Below are 21,320 nucleotides of genomic sequence, written 5' to 3'. Positions count from 1 at the left end.
GCAACAGGGTGATTGACCACCAGGTACTGGGGGACGGGTGGAGATGGTCTCGATGGCACACATGCACAATCAAGCAGAGCGCAGCACACACACTCAATGACTCTGGGTCATGGCCCAGATCTACAGCCTGTCACAATGTACAATGCCATGCTGTCTGAATGTCAACATGTACCATGCGGCTACATACATGTGGACACATTGCAAAACACCATCTCCCCCTCACATTGCAGGACCACCGTCAACACCCCCTGCAGAGCAGCCCCAGCCACTCTTCACTGATGAAGAGGAGGACAACCCCAGCATCGACACTCAAACCCTCCTAGACATCATTGACATCATCCGCGACTCACCTCCAGGATCGGGGCTGATCAGCTGCATTGAAGAGACCCCACCCACCACCCAAACCACTCAGCAGGAGGCACCCACAGCCCACCAGTCTCCCAAGATCCCCAGGAACAACACATGGCATGCCAACGCCATGTGGTGGAGGCCCAGAGGGAGACAGCTGAGCAGGTGCGGGTGGGGTTCGACCTCATGGCTACCAAACTGGACGCCATCCATGGGTGTCTAGACCCACTCCATGGCCTCCAACAAACCCTGACTGACATCGCTGGAGTCCTGACGCGGAAAGTACTTGTCTGCTCAGAGTGGCTCCAGCGATATCAGCCGTGAGCTGGCACACATGCGGAGGCTCATGAAGAACATGGTGCGTATGGAGGGGGAAAGGATGGCAGCCACGACTGCACACCAGCGGAATGTATTTGGGATCTACCATGCCCTGCAGATCATCATCATGGCATTGGTACCACAAGGCGTGGTGATGATGAATGCTGCTGACCCCACACCATCCACATCTCCGCCCCCTGGTGTGTCAGTGCCCCACAGTGCGGCCGACTACCCTCCTCTGGCCCCTGATGTGTCACTGCCACACAGTGCCTCAGCCAGTACTGCAACACCCACAGGTGGGGCAGAGCACACATCCAGGGACCAGGACGTGGATGGGTTTGTGATCAGGAGGCACTAGTTTTCATTTCCGCCACCTGGCCTGTTCCAGCTTGGTGCTGCACATGACCCCATGACCTTCCACTGACCCCCAATACACTCCGATGCACTCACCTTGGACAGCGACATGGACAGCCATATCCTGTTTGATGACCAATGACACGGTGCCCTGAATGCGGGCTGTACCCTTCCTCTTCTGCAGTACTTGTCATCCCCGGATGGACTCTGGCTGGCCCTCCACGGGCCCATATTGTGTAGTGTGCTCAGCATTGCCCTGTACCGCTCCAGCTGCAGAACTGCACTGGATGTGCAATAAACATCAGTGACGCACTGCTGTGTTATGTCTTTCATCATTCATGTATGAATGTGTGGATGAATGTAGGGACAGTGATTTCCCTTGCGTCAATGATGCTCATCCTGTGGGATGCCAGTCAGAGGGTGCTACATTGCATATTGTGTACCGGGTCCAGTGCACACTACAACAGGGACACACGCATTTCACTTCCATGTCCGGACATGGACTGAACCACGCCCAGATCCCACAAGTCATTGTTGCAAACCCTGCGCTGGTCCGGCGTACGGCAGACCAGACCACTCATCTTACGCTCTGAGGGGGGCCTTCATTGCTACCCGTCGCAGGCGTAGTCGCTGGTGGTGTGCAAGTCACTGGTCTAGTTGTCAGCATGACACAACCACTCCCTAAGGACAGGTTGGCACGCACACCACACTTATCCGGCACAAGCGTAACAGACCATGTGACTCCGCCAACATAAGGGGCCGACTATGTCACATTCCCCTCTGTCGGTGGTGACTGGATGACGGACACTCCACGGTTCTCAATCATGAAGGGCCCATGAGTTGTTGCGCACAGGGTTAGTGGCACCCGAGGCCTTGCGGCCGTCATGGGCCTAACAGCACTTGGCGCTGACTAGGGTTGCACAGGGTTAGTGGCACCCAAGGCCTTGCGGCCGTCACGGGCCTAACACCACGTGGCGCTGATTGGGATTGAACAGGGTTAGTGGCACCTGAAGCATTGCGGCCAGCACAGGCACACCGCCATGGGACGGTGACTTTGGGTGCACTGAGTTAGGGGCCCCTTGAGCTACTGAGCGGTTGTGCAGCCTGCGATGATGCCCTGTCCCGGTAGTCCGGACAGCTCAGGTTTTGTGTGCCCTACTGGACCGCAGTGTAGCCTAGAGCCAGCGGGCAGCGCGGGTCTACCGCCACGTGGCGTCGCTTCCAGGATCACAGAGTTGGTGGCACCTATTGGGCTGAGCGGGTGTGCAGCCTGCGATGAGGCCGGGTGCACTGGTATGTCCTCTGCCATGGAGTAATCAAGACCCAGCACCAAACGTGAGACCTGGTGGCATGCGGAGCGGGGCTGCATGGTGTGGAGTGTGCCATGTCCGTGGGCCCCGGGCTTGTGGCTTGCAGTGGCACATGGTGGGACCTCCTGTCTACACGCCGGTGGCAGAAGGTGAGCAGTGCGGACCGGGTGTGTATAGGCGGGCATGCTCCGATGGGCGGCTGGAGGGGCTGGGGTGCCTCTGTCTGGGTGTGCATGGGCGGGCAGGCGATGTTGTCTAGTGCATTTGTATGTACTGTGCCAATCATGTATCTAGCCTCTGTTTCAGATGACAGGTCTGTCTCAGATGTGTGACCTAATGTACTGCACTACATGCTGGCAAGTGGTTGGAGACACACCGGTTGAGCAGTGTGGCCTGGGTGCACAGGGGTGGCACTCTCTCTTTCTCTCTCTCCCCCTCTCTTCTTCTCTCTCTCTCTCTCCCCCTCTCTTCTCTCTCTCTCTCCCCCTCTCTTCTTCTCTCTCTCTCTCTCTCTCTCTCCCTCTCTTCCTCTCTCTCCCCTTCGCTCTCTCTCTGTCCATTGGTGTGCGCAGGACACACCTTCTCATCATGAGTTTTGTCTTGCAGGTAGTGGCCTACGGATTGGCCCGAGGGGAGCCGCAATGCGTCTTCATTTCATTTCAGTGTTCATTTTAATAAAGTTTGATTTGTTGCTTCGGAAATTAATGTGTGATGCTCATTTTTGTAATACCACATGCATGTCACCAGTTGTGATTCTGGGACATCAGGCGGATAATTTTGTATGTGTTCGGGTGTAGCTGATGTAGCATGTCTTTGGTCAGGTGGGTGCAGGGGAGGGGGGTCCTGGGGGTGGTTGCGGCAGGTGTTGTTTCCCTTTCGGCCCTCCGGGCAGCATTTTCATTTGCCCGGGTGCATCTGTTGTTCTTCAGGTGTGGCTCTGGGCTGGTCTCCCTTTTGTGGTGCAGGCTGCGGTCCGACTTAGCACCAGGTCGGAGCAGGTGTTCTTATTACAGTTCTGGCTGTTAGTTGTGAATGTTGTGGAGTGGTGTTGTCGTGGCTTTTGGCATGGGAACGCCTACTCTGCATCTCATTAGCGATAGTTGCGGGGGTCGTCCATGGCAATGTTTTTGCAGCTGCTATCGCGGGTATACTGGTGCTGTGGGCTGTTAACACCAGCTTGTGAATGGGGTGAAAAATTTATCTCAACTTTGGCTGCGATAAAGTGCCATTAAGTCGGCGATAGTTCCATGTGAATATGGCCCCTAGTTTAAAATGGACCACCATGGCCCGTAAATAAAGTGCAGCGTGCAGCAAAAACAGACTCAGTCAAAGTCACCTTCAAATTCAATAACAGTTTAAGTTCAGTAGGTAAAATGAGCAGTAAAAATGCAGAGCGATTAGTCGGGTAAATGCGTTTACTACAGGCTATATGATACATCGAATGATGTCTCGGAAAAGTTCTGCAATAGAGGATACACCAAAACTCATTTGCTTAGAGTGATACAAAGCAATATGCATAGTAAAGGTGGTAATGTACCTGGATTTTTCTTCAAGCTCCAATTGGTGATATCCTTTATTTAAGTCAAGTCGAGAGAAGAACTTTGCACCATTCAGTTAAGTTATCATATAGGCAATGTGCGGACTAGGATGTCTTTCTCTCTCAATTTCCTTGTTGGCCTGAAGCGATGCATGTAAACATATATGCGTACAGCTCCTTCACTGTCTCTGTTTTCACTACTACAATAGGAGAAACCCTCAGTGTCAGACCAGTGGGTGTAGCTGAGCTGATATGGCATGTCTTTGGTCGTGTGGGTGCAGGGGAGGGGGGGTCCTGGGGGTGGTTGCGGCAGGTGTTGTTTCCCTTTCGGCCCTCCGGGCAGCATTTTCATTCCCGGATGCATCTGTTGTTCTTCAGGTGTGGCTCTGGGCTGGTTTCCATGATGCTAGCTTATTTTTTTTTTTTAGGCCTGCCACATTCCATGATAATAAGTTCATACACTGAGGAAGACACGGGTGATGAAGTGAGGGGTCTGGTAGAGGGGAGGAGCTACTCTGCTGGTGGGGATCAATTTCCCCAATAGGGATGGAACTGGCACTATGGAGAGTGACTGGCGATTGGAGGGGAACAGAAGGCAGTGTAGAGTACACTTGGGGGACGCTGTTACTATTACTGATACTAATCCCCACTGTAAAAGAGGTGCACCCCTTGTCACCAGGGGACAATCTCCTTTCCCTAGGCAACTCAGTGGACTCTGAGCCTAAAATACTGCCCCCCAAAGAACCCTGAGCTATATGATTGAACCTAGCCAGTCAGTCAACCTGGTCAAGACAACTAAACCTGTTAGAACAGACGGGATAGGCCCATTTTGGGTCAGAGGGGACTTGTCTTAATTTCCCACCACCTCCCCTTAGCGGATACGAGATGTGGGTCCAGCCACTTTCTTCTGACCTCAATTGATCATTTGGGTAAAAGTAGGAGAGGGGACGCACCCCGATTTTAGTGTCTAAACGGGGTGTTTCCCAATTGCAGATATAATCTGCTGTCCTGGCGTCCCGGAAATTAACTATGACACAATCGCCAGTTATGTTTTTAGGAGTGTGCCCCACCCACCCCACCCTTCTAACCATAATGATCTCGCAACTAACATGCGGTGGCAAGGGCCTATGATTGGTAAGCCAGTGAATTGCCTTATTTTTCAGGTTGGAAAACTCCTCAGTGCTATGGTCATTAATTTCGGGGACCCCTGTGAGAACAACCAGGTAGGGACTTGCTTCTGGAGGCAGGTCTAATCTAGAGATAGACCTGGAAGCCTCACCCTGAGTTCGCTTCCTCACTGTCCTCGCATTGTCACTGTTATTAACCAAAGGGGCCTCTCCCAGGATGTTGCTATCTATATGATGGTCAGTGGGGGGCCTAGCTTCATAATGTGCTTGTGAGGGAATGTGAGAGGTAGCTGGAGCTGCCAGTGATGTAGCTGTTGGGAAGGTTGGTGGCCGTGAGGCTGTACATTGAGCCGTAGGGACTGGTAAAACCCCAGCCGTAGTGGTACAGCGACATTTACAGAGGCATGGGGGGAGTACTTTGTTGTTAGCACCCTCAGTTAGACCCTTAATTTGTTGTTCGAGCTTAGTAAGAAGGGTCACCATACCCTCCAACCTAGATTCCAGGGGTCCCAATAAAGTGCGCAACAATAAATCTAATTGCTGCGGAGGTATTGCGTCCCCGGGTGGCTGTGGCATAAATGTGGGTGAAGCGGGTACCTGGGCAGGGAGATCCCCAGGGGACTTAGAAGAAATCTAAGCTGGAGGGGGGGTGCGACTGCCCTGTCCTTCTCTGACCACTGAGTCGGCCTCTGGGGCTGCACCGACGCCTCGTTGTGCAGATTTAGCTCCCCCTAACTTGGTACTAACTTGCCTAACCGCTTTGGGCTTCGCTTTTGATGTCAACCCTTCCTTGGTAACCCTTTTTTTGCGCAAGATCGGTCCTTGCCTAGTCACTGGGGGGGATATAATTCTTGAATTGATCGTGAGGTCATTATCACTCGAGAGTTCACTAGTTGAGGTATCATCAACAAATTGAGTCAGAGGGAGGATAGTATTGCTCGCACCAGTACCATTTGGGGTGCGCGCAGATGCAAGGAGGCCCAGAGAAGATCTTCTTGCTAGGGCCAGATCCTGCAAAACTCTGCGCTCCATGAGAACAATACCCTGATCAATCACCGAATTAGCTCTTACTATAAATTGGTCTAATGTGCCAGTGAGGTTGCCTTTGGTCACATGGTTCCTACCCTCTTTGGATGCCATACTCAATTAAGATGTAACACAGTGAGTAAGTTGTAATAATGGAGCGACAATGTGCCCTCCACAGGACAGTATAAGGGGTGATTAAGAACAAATGCAATCAGATAGCTTAAAATAAACACATACGGCTTAGTCCGTGGATGAAAAAGGGGTGGCCCGGTACGGTCTCTCTCGGTCTCAAACGGGCTACAACGGGCCCGCCCTTGGCCCGGACTACGCCCCGCACGCGTCCCGCTGACGCGAGAACAGGAGGGGGTTAAATAGGCCGGGGGAGGAGCGGGAAGAGTAACCAGGTGCAGGTGATCAGCAATGAAGAGTGCACCCTGGTCCTCGCAGTCCCGTAAGTAACAGATGAAGGATTAAAAGTTAAAAGCCCCGTGCCTTTTTAAAATAGAACGTGCTGTTCTCACCAAAGTCCGTCTATAGGCAGAGTTCGAGCCCATCCACTGTTTAGTGCGAAGTCCAGAGCCCTTTTTTTGGTGCAGGCTGCGATCTGACTTAGCACCAGGTCGGAGCAGGTGTTATTTTCCTGGTGCTAAGGCACCTTATCGCCTGTTTCGTGTTCTTATTGCAGCTCTGGCTGTTCGTTGTGAATGTTGTGGAGTGGTGTTGTCGCGGCTTTTGGCACGGGAACGCCTACTCTGCATCTCATTAGCGATAGTTGCGGGGGTCGTCCATGGCGATGTTTTTGCAGCTGCTATCGCGTGTATACTGGTGCTGTGGGCTGTTAACACCAGCTTGTGAATGGGGCGAAAAATGTATCTCAACTTTGGCTGCGATAAAGTGCCGTTAAGTCGGCAATAGTTCCATGTGAATATGGCCCCTAGTTTAAAATGTACCACTATGGCCTGTGAATGAAGTGCAGCGTGCAGCAAAAACAGACTCAGTCAAAGTCACATTCAAATTCAATAACAGTTTAAGTTCAGTAGGTAAAACGAGCAGTAAAAATGCGGAGCGATTAGTCGGGTACATGCGTTTACTACAGGCTATATGATACATCGAATGATGTCTCAGAAAAGTTCTGCAATAGAGGATGCACCAAAACTCATTTGCTTAGAGTGATACAAAGCAATATGCATAGCAAAGGTGGTAATGTACCTGGATTTTTCTTCAAGCTCCTATTGGTGATATCCTTTATTTAAGTCAAGTCGAGAGAAGAACTTTGCACCATTCAGTTAAGTTATCATATAGGCAATGTGCGGACTAGGATGTCTTTCTCACTCAATTTCCTTGTTGGCCTTATGCGATGCATCTAAACATATATGCCTACAGCTCCTTCACTGTCTCTGTTTTCACTACTACAATAGGAGAAACCCTCAGTGTCAGACCAGTGGAGTGTTCAATAATGTCATGTTTAAGTCACAAATTAACTTCCTTTTCAATAGCTTCATGCAAGTAAAACGCAATGCATATGTGACTTTGAGCAAAAGGACGCAAATCCTCATTTATGTGTAACTTTACTTTAATCGTTTTGAGTTTTCCTAGCCCATGAAATAATGAAGGAAATTGCCTCACAATTTCATGATGAGCATTCATATTGTTAATCACTGATATCAATCCCATATCAGCAGCAGTATTGAAATTCAGAAAACGGGAACTTTGAAGCTGTTCCTTGAAGTACATGAATATGTGCTTGTACCACATTTTTCCTGCATTTCATTGTGGCCACCAAGGATCTGTGACTCCTCAAGGGTGTTGAAGCAGCCCATGTGTATACTTTTGTTTTTGGCTTAGTAAGTTGTGTTAATGGAGTCAGTTCTTGAAACTTCTCCTTAGGCATGATATTTATCGACACACCACTGTCAGTTATGAATGTTATTGAATGCCCATTTATTTTTAGAGTGATCTTCGGACAATGTTTCAATGTGTTTGGTGCTTCTTCATGTCGATTTTTCTTCACTTAGAATTTTTTCTCACATTTGACTAGTCCCACATGTGCATGCCTTTCTGAGGTAAACATTGACATTACACAATTATCATTGTCACTTTTACTGGAAACTGAGACTGAGGAACTCTTTGTTGGTGAGTTAGATAATGTTCGACTTTGCTTGGTGTCGATTTGCCTCAGTTGGTGTGATTACTTGGCCTTGTGGGAGCACACTGCACATCACTGAGGTAGTGCTCAGTCTTCCATTTTGTCTTAATGCTGTGACACACTTTTCTCTTCACCCTGCAAGTCATCGTGAAATAGTTTGCTTTACCACAGCTGAGTCATATTTGCCCAATGGCGAGACATTTACCTTTGTGTGGAAATTACAATCCACATCTGCAATATGTTCTCTTTTTCTGTGGAGAAATTGCCTGGAGTCCCTCTGCCGGTGCCTTAGCTTACTTTTCTTGTTTATGTGTGACGCACTTTGAATGCCTCTGACCTCCATGTCTTTTGCCTGACTGACGATCAGCACACTCTACAGCACAAGCAGCCTTGAGGATTTGTTCTATACTCAGAATTTCCTATAGCATTTTTCATTAAAAGGAACTTGACAGGCATCAATCAATTATTTTGAGGCAGGTAGCTTCCTCATCATTAAATTAATTGAATTTACAGTGCTTCACTGTAACATCCTGTCTCTCCACAAACTCATTGATGGTTTCACCTGGTCTATGGTGCTCTTGACTGAATATGTATCTTTCATAATCCTCATTTGTCAGTGGATTAAACCTGACATTCAAGGTTGTTTTGATTGGATCATATGTCACTTCACCTTCTTTTGGTATCTTTTTCAGGCCTTCTTTCACTCCTTCACCAGCCAGGTACCTCACTTACTTTATAATCTTTCTATCATCTTTTTCATCTATCACATCTATGAAATCTTCAAATGTCTTTATCCATATAATCCATCTATTGTCAATATTTGGCTTCTTGGCAGTACAGTTGCAGTTGGTGCTTTTAAGAATGCAGCAGTCGTATATACATTGGTGGACAGTAGTGGTCTCTTAGGAGCTTCTTGTGGAACTTGACCAGGCAGAGCTCTCTAGCACCTTGTGATGTGCTGGCTGCCAGGTCAGCCTTAACAACTTCTAAGTGTGTATCTCGCCCTTGCTCTACATTATGCCAGTTAAAGGAGTTGTTCTGGGACACTATGTGTCAGCTTTGGTAGTGCTACAGCTTCTTCAGGGTAGCATCTCCACAACTACCACTTCCAACCCTCCTACTGGTACTGCTCCGCAGCATGTTGTGGTATGACGATTAGTTAATGGTTCTGGTGAGTAGATAAACCTTGTATTCTACTAGTCCATGAAAGCAGATAAGGCTATGATTTTTGGTCCTCTTTGTACTTACATTTTTCTTCATAACCACCTGGTTAATTTCTGCTTCATGGCACTTGAATTTCAATTTGATTTGTACTGAAGTATCGCTGTGCGCTGCTATTGTGACCTGTTTGCATCTGCCTTTCGCATTCTTACTCCCTTTAGTGTATTGTATTAATTTGTGGAATGGTGCAGTGCGATTTATGTGTGGCTGTTTCATTCAATTCCTGGCCAACAAAACTTAGTCTTTTAATGTTGCTTTCTTTATCTTCAAGTGGTTTATACAGGCTGGCATTGTGCTAAGAGTCCATGTGTGCCTGCATAGATTCTACACTTCGACTGCTCTACAAGTGGCATGCAGAAGCAGTTTGCTAGAGCATGGCAAACTCCCTGGAAGAGCGCTTTTAGTGCACAAGCTTCAGATACCCTATCTCATTGCCAGTTTTAGCGTCCTGCCAGCCAAGTCACTCACCAATAACAATGGCACAAACGGAGAGTAGTAGTAAATGTCTTTATTCTGCTGAATGTACATCAGAACTCAACATACTAAGCCTGCCTTCAACTCATCACTTCAACGCTTATGTCACAGGCCTACGGTGTACAGTGGGAACTAAAAGAGTTCCAGTGTTCTTTTATTACAAGACACTACACAGGCATCGTGGTGCAAGAGTGACACAAACCTTACATGGGATTTATGATGCCACGCAAGGATCTTTGCATGCCTCTGTGTGGCTCCATAAATCTTGAGTAAGGCAATGCAGCGCAAATCACTGTTTTCCCTTATTCTGCCCTGGTAATGCATACCATGTGCGTTGCGTGGACAGCTCGATACAATAATTAAACTATTTTGAGGATTTCCATTCATTTTCTTTTAATTGGCCCCAAACTGGTGTTTATTATGATAGACACTCATTTGTTCATTTGAGACAACAGTGCAGAACAAGTGATTAATCAGACTGGGGTGCTGTTAAAAGCATACCTGTTCAAAGAAATACCTATTTTCAGATATCAGACATGCTACGGTGCTGTAGACTTAATAATTACAACAAACAACTAAATAACAGCATGGATATTAAACAATAGTAATTAAAATATTTAATATGATGGTAAATACTGTAACTTAAAGCTTACCTTTATCATATCCTCATACGAAATTGCTAGGAAATTGAAATCCTCCTTATGTGTGACCCAGCCTCTGACATGTTCAAACCAGGAGCCACCAAGAACTAAGGAAAATATTAAAAGATAAATATTTTACTAATTTTGTTATTGCTGCATACTTAATTAAATCTGTAATTTACCACCACACAAATGTTTTTCTTTTAACTTTTGGTATTAAAAAAGTGTTTCTTGTTTGAAATTGGAAAGTTAGTGCTCAAAGTTTCAAAGGTGTAATGCACACTATACCCCACCTGCTACTTGATTTGCTCCTTGTAGACAGGTTTATTTTTAACACACCATCCAACCAAGGGTTATAGAGAGCAGGGAGGATTTGTAAGGTATTGTGTAAATTGTGTGCTGTACACCATAATGGGTGTATTTCAGTTGTTGGACTTGGCTCTTCTGGCAAGTTCACCCCTAAAACTTTTTGCATTTATCCTAGCCTTTTTCCTATGTTGTATTAGTGGTTTTAGGCCTCTAGACGCTTTTACACTGTGTCCCAGTGGAAAGTGCGTGCGCTCTGTATATTTTAGTGAGACTGACCTGCCCTCCCATAGGAATGCATTGGGGATCTGAGTGACCGTGTTAAGTCCTGATGTGAGAGGAGTGCAGGGTCGAGTTTGGTATGTGCAAACTCGTGAGATTGAACGCTGCGCGATGATGTGTGCGGCGTTACTGTGTCTAGTGTGGAAGGGCCACTTCTAGAAGCTGGCATGTCTGTGTAATAAATGTGAAGTGACTGTCTGGCTTGTGATTGGCTGGTGTGCCTGGCTCCAGGAGTCAGGATGGGTCTGCCCCGGTAGTGAATGGAGAGATCTGCATGTTGATGGCAGGGAGGAGTACACCTGGGATCTGAATAGGGCTGGGCTCTCCCCCCCACAATACTGGCTCCACCCCCTGTGGTGCGTCTGATGTCCCTGGCCTGTCCTGTGAATAGGGAGAGGGGCTGAGCAAAACAAAGTGCTCAGGAACCAGTTGCATCTGGTTCGCCCCTTCCCTGCACCTTTGGAGACAAAGGATTTTGTGTATAAAAGAGGGGCTGTGAGCCCATGAAGATGTTCTCGCTGTTGGATCCTGATTCCTGCAGGGCGTGCTGCTGCTGGGACCCAGGAGGACTTGCCAGGAGGGCTGCCTCCCTGGTCCCATCTATGCCCTGGAACCTCTTGCTGGATTTCTTGTAGCCCTGGGCCCTGCCTTGCCCTTTTCCACCTTGGACGACATTTTTTCTGGGACCTTTTGCTCCATTTGCTCTTTGAGACTGGGTGTTTTTACCCTTAGCGACTGGGAGCGCTCCATCTTAATTTGCTCTTTATATTGAGGGAACCTACCCCTCATTGCCGCATTCATCATTGCAGAACGGGTGCCACCCCGCTTATTGCCTTATTTCCAATGCGGGTGCCCACCCCGCTTGTTGACTGTGTTTCCCCACCGAGGGAGCCTACCCCTCATTTGCCGCGATTACCGAAAAAATCACAGCCGCGACCCGAGTAATGGCCGCCGACCCGGAAGCCGGGCAAAGTTCGCCTGCTTCTGGGCGGGGCCGGAGGCCGGACCGGAAGTTGTCGATGCGGGGCTCCCATGAGGCTAGGGGAGCCCCGGTGTGCCAAGGGGGAGGACAGGAGCCTACCCCGCCTCCCCAAGTAGTGCGGACGAGTCCTGGGTCCCAGGAGGGGGCCCGGGTGAAAGGTGGTGCTGCCGCGACCCCAGGCGGGACTCCTGTAGTGAAGAGGGAGTCCCGCCGACAGACAGAGGAGTCCCGGGTCCCAGGAGGGGGCCCGGGTGAAGAGTAGTGCAGCTGGATCCCCAGCGGGGCTCTCATGGGAGAGAGAGCCCCGCGTGCTGCCCGTGGTGTCGGGAGAAGCAGGAGGGTCTGGAGGAGTTCCCGTCAGCCCGGTGAGTGAGGGCTGGGCGGGAGAAATGACCGACGCCATTATGTAGTGTCCATGAGCGGACCCGCCGTTGCGGGCCGCTCCTACGATTATGACCATATTTGTTTTAGACGGGCCCAGAAGGGCCCAGGCTTGTTCATAATTGCTCAGAGCCCCGTGGGGCTCCCACGATGACCATATTTGTTTTAGACGGGCCCAGAGGGGCCCAGGCTTGTTCATAATTGCTCAGAGCCCCGTGTGGCTCCCACGATGACCATATTTGTTTTAGACGGGCCCAGAGGGGCCCAGGCTTGTTCCCCTGTTGTGTGGTCACCCTTCACAGCTGCCCCGCTTGCGAGAGGGCAGCTGCATCGTTCTTGGGCACGTGGGTTGGAAGGGCACAGTGAGTGCCAGTGCCCACATCGTGATTCCACAGCTGCGCAGTACTTAGTGCCAGCTGCAGCGTTTAGGCCCTGTTCTTGTCCCCAGCTGCCCAGCAAGTAGTGGGCAGCTGCTACGTTTAGGTTCTGGCGCAACCTGGACCCTAATGTGAGAAATTGCATAATGTGTTTATGCCCCTGTGATGTATACAGGATAGGTTTGATACCTGATTCTATTGTGATAATGCTGAGGTCATTATTGCGCCAGTAGTTACTGGTGGTGCTGTACAGTTATGATTTGTGTTACAGTTGGTATATGTTCTACAGTTACAATTGGCGATTTGTGCTAATTCTGACAGTGGTCCATGTGGCCCTGTCTTGTGTAAATAGTCCCCTGTAAAAATCTGCCCAGTGCCAGTTGGCACAGTGTAAATTATGTGATTATCATCTAATATGTTTATTATAATACAAAGGCTATTTTTTATATATAACCTTGTGTGGAGTTTCCTTTGTGGCGGGCCTAGGGTGTTGTTCCTGTGTGCGCGCGCGAACGCTTTACATATTGCCTCCGGGATAAGCCTGACTGCTCGTGCCAAGCTTCCAAGGGGGTGAGCAGGGGTTATCTTTGGCGTGTAACTCCCCAGCCCTGACTTAGAGTGGTGGTCTCTGCCTGACTTTGGCGCAAGCCTTAGCCAACCAGAGATCCCATTTCTAACATCAGTGCTATTTCAGTTTTGTGTTCACTGGGTCATAACTAACTTTTAACTGTTTTTTTCACTGAGCTTAGTGTTCCTGAGCACACACTTAATGAAACAGAAGCCATTAAAAATGTTGTCAATTATTTTGCAGCTGTAATTACATAGTACATTACCTTTACCACTTTGACTGAAATTACAATGAATGCAGTATCATTATTTGATTTGATAATGTATTGTTTATTAGTTATTTTTTGCATTAGGGTGGTGTTAGTTATTGGTATAAATATTGCTAGATCGTATGAATTGCATTTGGCTTGCAAGTTATGTATTTGCATGGCTGTTATGTGAGTTATGGAACGTACTGCTAACCATAACTTCCGAATTTCTTCCAAAGTGTTTCAGTTTTAATTCTTAACCATAATGGCAATGCAAATGTGATTTTCTGGGTGGAAGTCGCAGGTTAGTTGAGGTGCAATAATCAACACTAGCCAAAACCTCTCTTTAACAATTTTTAGGTAACATTTTGTTTTTTTGTTATCACATATAAAAATTCAACAATTTCCTGTGTCCAACTCTCCACTGGTGGTCATCCTCAGCTGTGCACAGGCTTTGCCTGGTGTGGAGGGTGGTGATAGTCAGAGGGCCTGGCCTCTTTGGGCCAGCGGTCCTTGGACATCCAACCCTCATGCTCTTGCTGTGCAGGTCTGAAGGCGTTGCACAGTGGGGTGTAGGCCACATAGTAGAACTTCCAAGCCTTATGAACAATCCTCCACGAGTACCCAACTCATGGGCAACCAACAATCACAGTGCATGGCTTTCAGCATTGTGCCACGGGGTTGGTTGGGGGGCCTGTGCTCTGGCCAGGTCCCACACTGAAACTAGCACGAGTGGCTGAACACTGCTGTTCACAACCTTTGATCATCAGTAGTGAGGTTGACTACAGGGCCTTGCCTCTGGCGAGCTTCTGCACCCAACTCTCCTTGGCCAGCCGAACAGTGCTGCATACAGCCTTTAGTTGTTTGCCATCGGACTTTTACGGGCCAGGCCTTAATCCTTGCCCTGTGCACTACATAGTGACCAGCCCCTGCTCCTGCCGTGTAGTTCCTATAAATCTATATAGGACCTGCACGTTTAGACAACATAAACTGTGGAAGTGGTGTCGAGACTGATTCCTGACACCCCCACTGGCTATGTTCACTTGTATATCAGCTACCTCACAGTGCCACTATGAACTCCTCTTCTGAAGGAAAAAAAAGTTTGGGGCAACTATCAAACATGTCAACCCGTTCCCTCAGGGATCGTGGAAACAGTACAGTACTTTTCGCTTAGTCACTCGTGCTCACTTTGTCTCGGAGAGATTCACAGAATAAACGGTGGGGACCTTTTCAATAGGCATTTATTGAACCAGTATCATTCTAGTGTAAAATATATGTGCTGCAACAGCCATAAGACAGAAACAGATATAACGATTATAAGCACCAACAGAGTAAATGCATGGTAGATTTCTACCATAGTGCTGAAACAATGCGTATATGCAGGCATATAAATACATTACAGTAATAATGCATGCTCCTACGATACACACCCTAACTAGATGTACTGGAATGTGCCTAGCATGTATATATGTGTATAGCCAAGAATCTCCCTAGAATAGAACCAACCCCATTACCTGGTTTGACAGAATGAAGGACCCCGTCTTGGTCTCGAGATGGACACCACGCGTGGGATGTTAGACCAATGAGTGCTGGGATATCTGCATGCAGGAACCTCAGCGTCTCGCGTCAGTGTGTCAGCATGGAAGACTTTCTCCTCTGCCTTCCCCAGAAAAGATGTGGTATTTATATACCCAAAAGATAGCCTTAGGGGTTCTACCTTGCTGTGTCATGTCGGCCGAGGATGACAAAAGGGATGGCCCTTATACATAGTTATTATGCAGAAGATGCAGAAGATGGTTGTTCTGCTGTGATTTTGAGAATCCTCATGAATAATAAATGAGGCTAGTTTTTGGAGAAAACCACACAACATTTATGCAGCACCTAACTAGGTAAAAGGTCAGCCCAAACCCGTTATGTAGTACAATGGTACAGTAAATATAGGTGAAAGGTTAGATGACTGCCTAAGCCTACATTGGGGTACTTTACAAATTGTAAGACCCACTCCTCATATATAGAGTTTAAGCAACTGAAAGCATCTGAAAGCCATGGTGCTCAGTAAGAGTAAAGAAGACATTTTTTGTTTAAAATTCCAATTTCTATTGTTTTGGAAAAAGGCTGAATTCCTCCCAGCACAAGGAGAGCCAAATATTTATGTGTCCTGTGTGGGAGACGCAACATCACTGCTGCTTGCCTTCGCAGACGACGGTCCTTGTAACACCTCACAGATCAGGTCAAACAAGCAAAGATTATCTTCTTCAGTTCCCACAGCCGATGCTGGGGAAGTATTTGAAACATACGGAGCCTGTGTGCCTGTAGTGGAGCCGGTACTCAATCCAACAGGAGCGGAAGCATCCCCTGGTGGCTTTAAGAATGCCAACATCACCATGGGAATACGCTGATTACACTGCACTATGTGGGCCTTTAATGGGTCCAGCAATACATCCACGTCCGGTGATGCAACCGATGGAAGTGTTAGACAGAGATCCAACATGCATTCTTGTTTGCAGAGCAAGCAGCAGAGAACAGGCAAAACACAGTCAATCCAGACTGGTCGGAATGATAGGAACCACGACTCACTTAGCTCCCAAAGTCGAGGTGTAGCCAGATGGAGTGCCATACGGTCACGGTAACGGTGCACCAAGAGCGTGTTTTCCATCTCCTTGGTGTCTGGGACATCCATCGCGTAGCAGAAAAATTAAAATCAGGATTCCCACTACCAGTACCAGGATTAGTGGAAGCCCTCCCCAAATGCTTCCAGATACAGAGGGGCAGATTTACAAGCCCCCTACGCCACCACTACGTCACTTTTCCTGACGTACTGGTGGCGCAGGGGGCTCCTCCATATTTACAAGGAGAGGAAAAGCCACCCTGCATGACTATTCCTCTCCTCATAAATATAGCCCCTTCACATGCAGCACTCTGCTTTGAAGGGGCGTTCCATGGGTGTTGTTGTGGGTGTTCCCACGCAACACTCATGGAACAAGACACATCTTCAGATTTACGAGAAATCGTAAATCTGGAGATGCGTGTGAATGCTACGCCACCCTAGAGGTGGCGTAGCGAGGCGCAACGAGGAGAAATGTTTTAATTTCTCCTCGTTTTTTCCTCTTTCAATGCGTGCTGCATTCTACAACACACTTAGAAAGAGGAAAAAGCCTCTTGTGATTGTTTTTGTGCAGGAAGGTGTCCCTTCCTGCACAAAAACAATCTCCCCACGACGCAGGCATCCTTGCACCATGGTGCAAGGGTGCCTGCTCTGGCGCATGGCTGCAGTTTGTGCGCCAGCGCAGGGGAAGCACAGGGATACGACATATTCTTGTAAATATGTTGCATCTCTGTGCTTTCCAAACTAGCGCAGCACGGTGCAGCAAAATGACTTGCTGCACCGTTCTGCGTTACTTTGTTGTAAATCTGCCCCAGAGTGTATAAAAGCTGGAATCCCTCCGAAGGCTGTCTGAAAGGTGCTTAACAGTCCAGAACCCATGGTCTTAAGTAGGTATACTATACCCTTCGATCAGACATGTTAAAGATAGACTGTATCATTTCTCCTATATGGAAAGGGCAGTTAGTTCGTACCTAGGCCTCGGCCAAAATTCTGTTCCGTTCGCGGAAATTGCGATAATTTGGCATTTTCGGTTTCCGCGGAAAGCGCAAAAATGTCAAAATTTCCGCATTCTGCAGCTTAGCGATAATTTGTTTCTTGCTCGCGCTGTAAAATAATACATTCTCGCATGCGCGCGATTGCCTTACCTGAATCCCCGTGTTCGCCGACAAGTTTTCCCGATCCGGTCGCGTTCTCCACGAGATGTTGGATTGTTGGTAGCCATTTGCGCTGTCTCGCGACAGTTCGCGCCCGCAGTAACGTCATGCGTCGCGCGATCACCGCGAGACAAGTGAAAACAAGATGGCCGCGCCCACGAGCAACCGCATGGGTAAGTTGGCGAGCCGCGACCACGCAGAAAATACCGTGAACGGACGGGAAAAAAACTTCCGCATCTTCGCGATATTTCCGCGTGTTTGCGGAGATTTTTAACATTTTCGCGATAATTTGCTAAAGTGAATTTAGCAAATTCCGCCCACCCCTATTCGTACCAGTGCCTGTATCTCTGCTAAGGGCCTTACGACCTGAAGATCAAAAGTCTCTCAGGCTGAGGTTAAGGGCACATCCTTATGCAAAAGCATGGCTTTCATTCGACTCAGATTATCAAATCGTATAAAGGAAACATTCAACGAAGGTCATAACGGCACCTCCCTGACTGTGTGGGTCGGTGGAAACAATACTTGCATACAACAAGTAACCCTGGAACTTAATGTGACTAGATATGTGATGCCTGGAAGCATCCCACAACAATCTTGATCATTCAGCATAAAGTAACTCCCATTTGAGAGCAGCTTGAACACTGGATTAATAATGGCAGCTGGGAAATCCTTTAAATGACAGGATAAATTTGCAACTGAACCGTTGCAGGGCCTGTGAAGCATAATATCCTCGCAAAGTAGAGATCCACTCAATGAATTCTCACAATCTGTACGCTGAGCAACACATCAGTTTCCCTGTTCTTGCATTTAAATCTATACGCTATTTCCCAAGATTCATGTATGAAGTCCTTACCCATTGCTTCATATCTGCCTACCTGGTGGTGATCTAGGCAATATTGAAATTGGAAAGTTGTTACTGGCAAAGTTATATGGGCATGAATAAACAATTCTGTGGACGGTGACTCTGCCACGGTGAAAGGTAATTGGTCTAATTTTTCAATGTGCAGCATTTTATATTTTGCATCTCTTTGTGCCATTCTCATCTGTCTTTTTGATAGATTATATGCGGAGAATAGAGATGTACTGTTAATATATTGCATGGGGACATGACCCAAGCACAATGATTGCAGCGTCCAGCTTAATAATAGAATGGATCGTAACTGTGACTGCCCGTGTTGTAAGATGGACAGATCATGCTCCATTATATCTATAGCAGAAGAATGTTGCCTAGTGAATAAATCCTGGATGTCAGTGTGATCATACCATTGTCAACCACAGCCAAAGCCTTTTCTAAGTTACCTCTGTCAATTTCACGCAATCTCTCTGCAGCTTCTTGTTGAGAGACTTTCTAAATTTCATTATAGACAGCGTATAAGAAGAGTTTACAGCGTATAAGAAGAGTTTACGGAGTGGCTTCCAGGAACCTAGCAAAAAATCCCCTAAATCCATGTAATCTGAGAGTAAGGACAAGTGTTGTTTCACCTGTCACAGTGTTGAGGTTCTTGGTCAATCTAGGCATAACTTCCTAACACCGTATGATGTCACCACCTCGGATGTTCTCATTGTACATAGCGGAAGTCAGGCCTATGGCTACTAAACCCTTCGGTGGTACCCTTGAATCTTGACTGACACCTATGTGTGTTGATAGGCCAAACCAACGATCCCTTCCAATTGGGGTCTGTCAAATTGTACGAAATGCGTCATCCAGTGTACTCTCATCATTTTCTGTATAGTTTTTTCATCCCACAAAGTGTGAAAGCGAGGGAATACGAGATATGTTCAAGTCCCTGATCTTGGCAAACCCAAGGCAGGGAGTCTGTAACACAGTGTTGTTCAGGAAGATAATCTGTTGTGATATGAGGCATGCTCTAAATTGTGCCTCAGTTCCCTGAACCTGCCATTCCTTAGTACCCCAGACTGATTTTATGTCTATGGTGTCTTTCCATAAGTTGAAACCCTGTTCAGACAGTTGGGCAAAAAAGGATGCAGAGTATATCTGTTTTGTGTCAGTAAGCATATTTTTCTTTGCAGATGTAAGGGCAAGCTTAGAATAATGAGATTTGATCTGATGTATTAGACCCAGAAAAATAAGCAAACTTTTGTGCAAACGTTTGTGAACTACCTTTTGGTAGTGTTGGGCAATGTTGCCATTGGTGGTATGTGAAAACATTACGTGGTGCACTTGTTTTATGCAAAAAATGATGACCATAATTTTGGTAACAATACATGATGTCAAAATCAGATGAATAATCAAACATTTCATTTTTCGAAAATGCTGTTGACAGTTCTAAATCAGACAGCATACTATTTACAGTTTCAAAATCCCAATTGTCAGAGAATGTACTGGAGGTGGTGATATCATGTAAAGACATTTTAAATACATGCAATATTTTCAAAAGTTCAATCTGACCAGATGCATCATATAAAACTCTGTCCCAAACTATTCCATCAGGAGCTGGAACTGCTGTAATGTTCACATAAGACAGGACTCTTTGTTCACGATGAGATGACATATGAGGTTTTAAGTACGAAGTTCACATATGATACTGTGGAGCATTCTGGGAGATAGTACAAGACAGTCACTAAACCTACCCAGGAGAGTAGGAACAGTATGCCAGTTGCTATCCAGAGCTGTAGCCAAGGTGAGACTAGGTATGTCTTTTTCAGCCAAAGGTAGAAATCATGAAGTTGTTCTTTGCTGGAAACTGGAGCTGGCAGTGACTCAGGTTCACTTTGAACTAGAGAAAAAGTGTCGAAATCGATGAAATAGCCAGATGCAGTTCAATCTATCTTTGGTAACTCAGCAAGTTTTGTTGAACTTGCAGATGTCTCCTGTAGATGCATATTGATGTAAATGTCGGTGTTAGGCAGAATTGATATCTGTGTTTCATTTGTGCCTTAATGTTCAATTTCAATAGGCACGAGTTCAATTTCACTGTTGGTAACTTCATTACTACGTATAGAAGGCTCTTCAAATGTTATCAGTCTTTCTGTCTGACCCTCCTGTATGGTAGTGAGAGGAGATCGGTGGCTACTCAGGAGGCCACGTGGCTTGCTATTCAGTATCAGCCACATAGTGTGGTTTGATCAGATCAAAGGAGACTAATTTCTTTTTTTTTGCTGGCAACAAGCGGAAAAAGTACTGTGCTTGTTTCTTTGACAGCCAGGACAGGTACAGGCATTCTGTAAGATGTCCCACATTTTTTTTGTCCACAATATTTTCTCTGACCAGATCCCTGTTTTTCAGGACCCAGACAGGTCTTGCCATTACTGTTTTTACTTTCCCAGTGGCGGTGTGTTTTACTTGGACGTTGCTTTGTAGTGCTCGGAATTAATTGAGTCCCTGTAAAACAGCCAAACGGTTATCAATGTCAAATTGTTTTTCATCGGCCACTGTGCTGACACAATCAAGGTCAGGTACCCACTATCTTGTCCCAAATAGGACCTCTTAGAGAGTACTGTCTCCTAGAGAACGTCTTGGCATATTATTAAGTGCCCTCTGGACCCCATATAGATGATTGACCCAACTGCCACCCAAGCCTAATACCCTTGCTGTTAAGGATTGCTTTAAGTCCCGGTTTTTCCTTTCCACAATCGAATTACCCTCGGCATGATATGGAGAGGAGTACTGCAATGCTACACCCAAACTTCCCATGGCTTCCTTGTTAGCCCGAGAGCTAAATGCGGGCCACAGTCAGAATGTAATGTGCTAACAAGAATCCAGAGCATGAATCCACTGTCACCAAGATATACTTGTTAGCCCCATCAAATTGTAAAGGGCCACAATGGTCCAAATAGACACAAGCAAGTGGCCTGTCTGAAATCAGTAGTGGTGTTTGTGGTGGGCGTACTACGGTTGAACCCTTCATCTGCTGATAGATGTCGCACTGAAGGACAAATGCTTTTGTCTGTTTCA

At 47.1% G+C, this 21,320-nt stretch overlaps 1 protein-coding gene across 1 annotated transcript in view; it reads right to left on the bottom strand.

The window, feature by feature from the left end:
- The window catches only part of LOC146817851 (amine sulfotransferase-like), a 500,929-nt gene that overhangs the window by 149,034 nt on the left and 330,575 nt on the right, over positions 1 to 21,320 (bottom strand). Inside the window, exon 6 of the mRNA XM_085611330.1 lies at positions 10,515 to 10,609. Within this exon, the coding sequence (XP_085467456.1) occupies positions 10,515 to 10,609 (95 nt within the window). The remainder of the gene's footprint in view (positions 1 to 10,514; positions 10,610 to 21,320) is intronic.

This window comes from Triturus cristatus, chromosome 6 (assembly GCF_964204655.1).
Source record: "Triturus cristatus chromosome 6, aTriCri1.1, whole genome shotgun sequence".
NCBI classification, from domain to species: Eukaryota; Metazoa; Chordata; class Amphibia; order Caudata; family Salamandridae; genus Triturus; species Triturus cristatus.
The sequence above is the reverse complement of the archived record's forward strand: the minus strand, read 5'-3'. Positions and strand labels throughout refer to the sequence as shown.